This window comes from Belonocnema kinseyi, chromosome 3, assembly GCF_010883055.1.
Source record: "Belonocnema kinseyi isolate 2016_QV_RU_SX_M_011 chromosome 3, B_treatae_v1, whole genome shotgun sequence".
In the NCBI taxonomy this organism is placed as follows: domain Eukaryota; kingdom Metazoa; phylum Arthropoda; class Insecta; order Hymenoptera; family Cynipidae; genus Belonocnema; species Belonocnema kinseyi.
In genome coordinates, this window is record NC_046659.1 from 61,906,886 (window position 1) to 61,912,430 (window position 5,545).

At 31.1% G+C, this 5,545-nt stretch overlaps 1 protein-coding gene across 1 annotated transcript; it reads left to right on the forward strand.

Moving 5' to 3' along the window:
- The first annotated feature begins 3,244 nt into the window (after window positions 1–3,244).
- LOC117168949 (coiled-coil domain-containing protein 174) lies at window positions 3,245–5,063 on the forward strand. The gene has a single exon (XM_033354941.1). The coding sequence runs from the start codon at window positions 3,323–3,325 to the stop codon at window positions 4,955–4,957; it is 1,635 nt and encodes a 544-aa protein (XP_033210832.1). The 5' UTR covers window positions 3,245–3,322; the 3' UTR covers window positions 4,958–5,063.
- Window positions 5,064–5,545: the final 482 nt, after the last annotated feature.

A 5,545-nucleotide genomic window follows, 5' to 3' on the forward strand; every position in this document is an offset into this window, starting at 1 on the left:
GAGGGAAAATGGTGTCTGCATATCACGAAATTCATTGAACTCAGATACAAAACTCGATGAGAAATTCGTTAGTGTCAATACCCGCCATCTAGAGTGTTTATACATGTGTCAAAAATGCAAAAACAGAATTATAAATTATACAGAAGAAATTAATATTCGTTACTAAACATTTTTCACTTGAAAGTAAATTCTAGTATAAACTTATTTGAAATTTTTAGTAAAAAATATTATATTTCTAAACATTTTTTTACGAAAAAACTAAGAAAGAAAATTAAAGCAGTTGTAATTTTACAATTTATTTTATAGTGAATTTGTAAGATGATAAATGTTAAGGTTTTAAAATTTCATTTAATAAGAATTTAAGTGTAATTAAAAGTTTTCAAGAAATTTTATGATAAAAATACGATGTCTGCATAATATCTTTGATATAGGTGAGAAAACGAACTCTTTGAAATGGAAACCAAACTTCTAGGACTTATAGTGTCTGTATTTATATTTTGAAAAATGAATTTTAAAAATAATCATTGCTAATCATATCTTATTAAGTAATGACCATTGCTTTTCCAGAAATACTAAGGTTTGGAAGCATATTTTTCTCTATTTTTTGCATTTAATGAGCTGTAAATATTGATGTTTTTAAGCATTTTAAGAAAACAATTTATTACCTCTTCTAATAATCCTTTTAAATATTTTAAAATTATTTGGAAATTATTCAAATCTATTCAAATTTCGTTAAAACTTAAAAATAAACGTCTTTGATGATTGAAACAGTTTTTGACTGCGACTGGTTTTTGAGAAAAAAAAAATCAAACGCCATGTCTTGTATGGCGCGAAACGGTTCAGTCAGGAAAAAAAGGTGTCTCTGGGCAAATTCATTTCCAGCATACAATGAAAGTTAATAAAATCCCGAATACATCGTTATTAGCCGATTTTTGAAGAAAACAAAAAATATTACTGTTTTCTATAAAATATTTATATTCATTTCAATATACCTGGAGTCAATCAAACAACTATCCATGAGTGTTATCCAGCAGGATTGTAGAAGTTCACAAATTTATGGAATTTTGTTATAAAAATATAAGTGTATGAAAATGGTTTCATGGGAATTAGCAGTGTTTAGTCACCCAATTGTAAATAAAGTATTTTTGTCTACAAATTGTTATAATTAAGGTTTATAAAACATGTGTATACCTTCTTCTGACAAACAAACTCAAAAGGTAAAAAAACGTTTTTTTGGGTATTCTAAACAATTAAAAGTACCACAAGTTTGCCATTTATTTGAATTTTTTAAAATATTATATCTATTAATATTATTATATGAAATCATACATTTTTTGTAAAGATTATAGAATTTTCTGCAGAGTTTACAAAATTTTCAGTTATTTTATAAATTTACGGATATTTACTGACATTTTCTGTCAAATTAAAATCTTTAGTTTGTAAAATCTAATCAAAAGGCCTTTAATTGTTACAGAAAATTTCTGTGAATTTACTAAATAACTGCAATTTTTGTAAACCCTGCAGAAAAATCGGTAATTACAGAAAATCTATTTCGTCGCTGTTTTAAATGAAAATCCTGTAACCTTCGCAGAATTTTTGTCAGCGTGCATAAGTGATTTATGCTCCAAACTAAAGCAAAATATTGAGCCCTTTTTGAAATCGGTAAAATTCAGATTTAAGAAAAAAGATGACTTTTTTACACATTTTGAATTATTGTTTACATAATGTTATTTTTAATTAAAAACTGAGTGAAAAGGTGTTATAAAAGGTTCGGCAAAATTGAAAAAATGTGCTTTTAATGGAGCAAATTTTTTTTGGCTATTAAGGTTAATAACCCGTTTTCGCACTTGACTTTATTGTTTATCAATTTTTATTATTTTTAAGCTTTTGAAATTAGAAAAAAAGTATCGAGCACTTTTTTAAATGAGTGAAATTCAATTATTTATATTACAAATTTGTAATTATTGCGCTTAGGAAGGTTGATTCCACAATTAAAACTAAAAAAAGCACTATAAAAGATATGAAAAAATTTGAAATTTCTGGACAGTTTTTAAACGGTTCCAATATTTAAAGAAAAAAAGGTGTGAAGCCTTTTTGAAGTAAATGATATTCAATTATATCTTTTACGATTTTAAAATTATTATCTAGGAAGTTTTATTGCACATTCAAAACTGAGTAAAAACGTATTCCCTACTGAAAATTCCTATATAGGTTCCTATATAGGATCCTATATAGGATTCTAGATAGGATGCTATAAGTTTCACCTACAGGTGCCACCTATAGGAAAGGACATAGGATCCTATATAGGTGCCTGTATAGGACACTCCCTAATAAGGTATCTAATAGTACCTAATAGTATGTCTCTAAATGCTCCTGGGGTACCAAAAAAACTTCTGTGCAGCCGTAAGTGCTATAAAATAGTTCTGCGCATCTGGATATGGTCCCGTGCAGAAACATGTACAGGATCCTATATAGGGTCCTATACAGGAACCTATATAGGATCCTTTATAGGATCCCATGTCATTTTCTATAGGTGGTACCTATAGGTAAACACATAGGTTCCTATTTAGGATCTTCTTATATAGGAACCTATATAGGAATTTTTAGTAGGGTTATAAAAGAATTGAAATGTTGAAAACTATGTATTTTATCGAGGTTTTTGCATAACAGAAAATGGTATTTTGTCATTAAAGTTATTGAAGCGTCTTTGTACTTGAATTTTCTTCATTATTCATTATTTTCAGACAGAATAAATCACTTTATAAATATTTAAAGAAAAAAAGTATGGAGCCTTTTTTGACATGAGTAAAATTCAATGATATTTTCACAAAAAAGAAATGCTTTTTCACAAAAAAAAACAACTAGGATGGTGAGTTAACATAGTACAAAAGTATTTTGCATCATTTTTATTGAATTTTCTGTTTAACGTAATATTAAAAAAAAGTTAAGTAAACAAAACTTTTAAAAAGTTGAAAAACAATTTGATGAAAAACTCGACAAGATTTTAAATTTGGCTTGAAACTACTCATAAATCGTCAGAAAGATATTTTCCGTGATTAAGCATTCAGTTCAAAAAATTTGATGGTTGAGTCAAGTTGAGTCTCCCGTGCATTGCAATATATAACTCATTTAAGATTCCCGCTGAATCAAGCCCTCTACTTAGAAAAAAAGATAACGTCAATATAACCCTCTAATGTTTACATACTTCATGGATGAAATTTCAAAATATAACCTCGAAACGTCAAACTAACACTCACGTTACTTAAAAATTTGTGATTTAAAACGTTTGTTCGACATTTAAGAATTGACACTAATATGAATAATGAACGGCCCAAGTAAAATAACCGTCGATTATTCGTCCCTCGTCGGTTTAAAGGCCGAGGTTTTGCGAAAACAGCTTGAAGTCAAAGAATTAAAAGCGAGGGGTCCAGTACAAAATATTCCAAGTCTACAAAAACCGAAAGTCAAGGTAAAAAAAACTCATAAAGAGGATGAAGGGTCGCCGAAAGTAACAGAAATTGAAGACGTAAGTACTCTTAAAAAATCACAGTTGATGCTCGAAGCGAAGTCGAGACTATATGATAAGTTACAAAAATCTCGCAGTAATGCGAGTGATCTTTTTCTCGTTGACTTTTCCCAAAAACCTGATACAGAATCAAAAAAATCTAAGAGCGAAGATGACCTTGGAGACGAGGATTATGATTCGGATGACAATTTTGTGGAATACCAGGACTGTTTTGGAAGAACGCGGAAGTGTTTGAGAGAAGACCTTCCGAAAATGCGAGAAAAGGATCATTTACTCAGACAGAAAATTTCCAAAGAAACACCTGCAGAACCAGAACCGGAACCACAACCAGTAGTAGAACCAAAAATGGAAGAACCTCTTCAGCCAACAGAGATAGAACTAATGAGAAAAAAGTGGGAGGAACAAACAAAAAAGCTCGCTAATAAAGTCAATATTCACTATCAGGATGTTCTTTTTGACGAGGCTCGTGCTCATGGTGTTGGATATTTCAATTTTTCTTTGGACGAGGACGAGAGGCAGAAGCAACGGGAGAATCTTGATAAATTGAGAAAAGAAACTGAGAAAAAGCAGAAGGAAATCAAGGAGTTGAAGGAAACTAGGAAAAAGATGGAGCAGAACCGTTTAAGGGTTGCGAGAATTCGTCAAAGGATTAGAGCAGGCTTGTCTCCGGAATTGCCAGAAGACGAGGTTGAAGTTTCTAACAATGCTGAAAATTCGGGGGAAGTTAAGCCAGAAATTTCGGATGGGGAGAAGAAAAAACCTGAGGAGGATAAGAAACCAGAAAATAGTCTAGCGATTATTGAAGATAAAGTGAAAGCTTTTGGGGAATTATTAGGTAAACGGACACAGTGGAGGGAAATGTCTCAGGAAGAATGGGTTGATAAGAGAAGGAAGGACAGGTTAAGTGAATTTGCACCAACTTATAGTGGTTTCAAAAGTGCGGGTTGCATCGAGTTTGGGAATGCTGGAATTACTGAAGATAGGAGAGGAGATTTTACAGATTTGAAGACAAGTTCGCCGATGGATGAAGATGAGAAAGATGATGATTCTGAGGTAATTGGACCTATGCCGATTTCCGTCCCTCTGTTAACTACAAATCCACCACCTTCGATTCCCGTGCCCTCTTCATGGAATGAAAACAAATCTCTTTGGCACGAAAAAAGATTTGAGTTAGATGATGATAGTGACGATTCTGATATCATTGGACCAATGCCTCCTGTAGATTTTCCGGCGTTCATACCTTTACCTCCAGATCCTCCTCCCTCCACGATTCCCTTGCCTCCGCCTCCAAAAGAATCAATTTCCCAGCAGCAAGTTTCTAGTGGTGATTTGAATTTGACCGTTAAAAGCAATATTGACACTGATAGAATTGCGGCGGGGCTTAGATTTTTGAGAGAGAAATTTGAGAAAGAGAAAAAGAAAGGGAGTTGATTACGTAAATTAAATATGCGTCTTTTTTAACGAGATTGTAATGTATATAGAATGTATCAGGTTATTCTAGTGAGGAACAATAAATTCTCAATTTACTTTTTGGAAATTTAGAGTTTTTATCTATTTTAATTTACTTTGTTGATTCATTATTTAGACAACAAAGTATGTAATTGTAACTTTACTCCATAATCTCAATTATATTATTGTAGTTGTATTTATTATTTTTATTATTTCTACAATGTTATGTTCTTCATGCATAAACTAAACTTCTGATGTATGATTTATAATCTAGGCAATGATTTCAGGGTGTTCACTAGGGCGGAGGAAAATGATGAAATTAGTCGAATCGTTTGAACAGAGAAAAAAATATTGTGGGTTGACATCCGAAAAAAGTAGAAAAAAAAACATTTTTGAAATCGGTTAATATCTTGTGTTCCCTTTTTTGATCTGAAACTTGAAAGTATTGAAAATTCCAAAAAAATTCCCTATTGCTTCGAAAATTATGGCGAATTTTTTCTATTTACAGTTTTTGCTACTGAATAATAATAAAAATAATAAATTTTAAAAAATTCTCTGCTCAATGTAGAA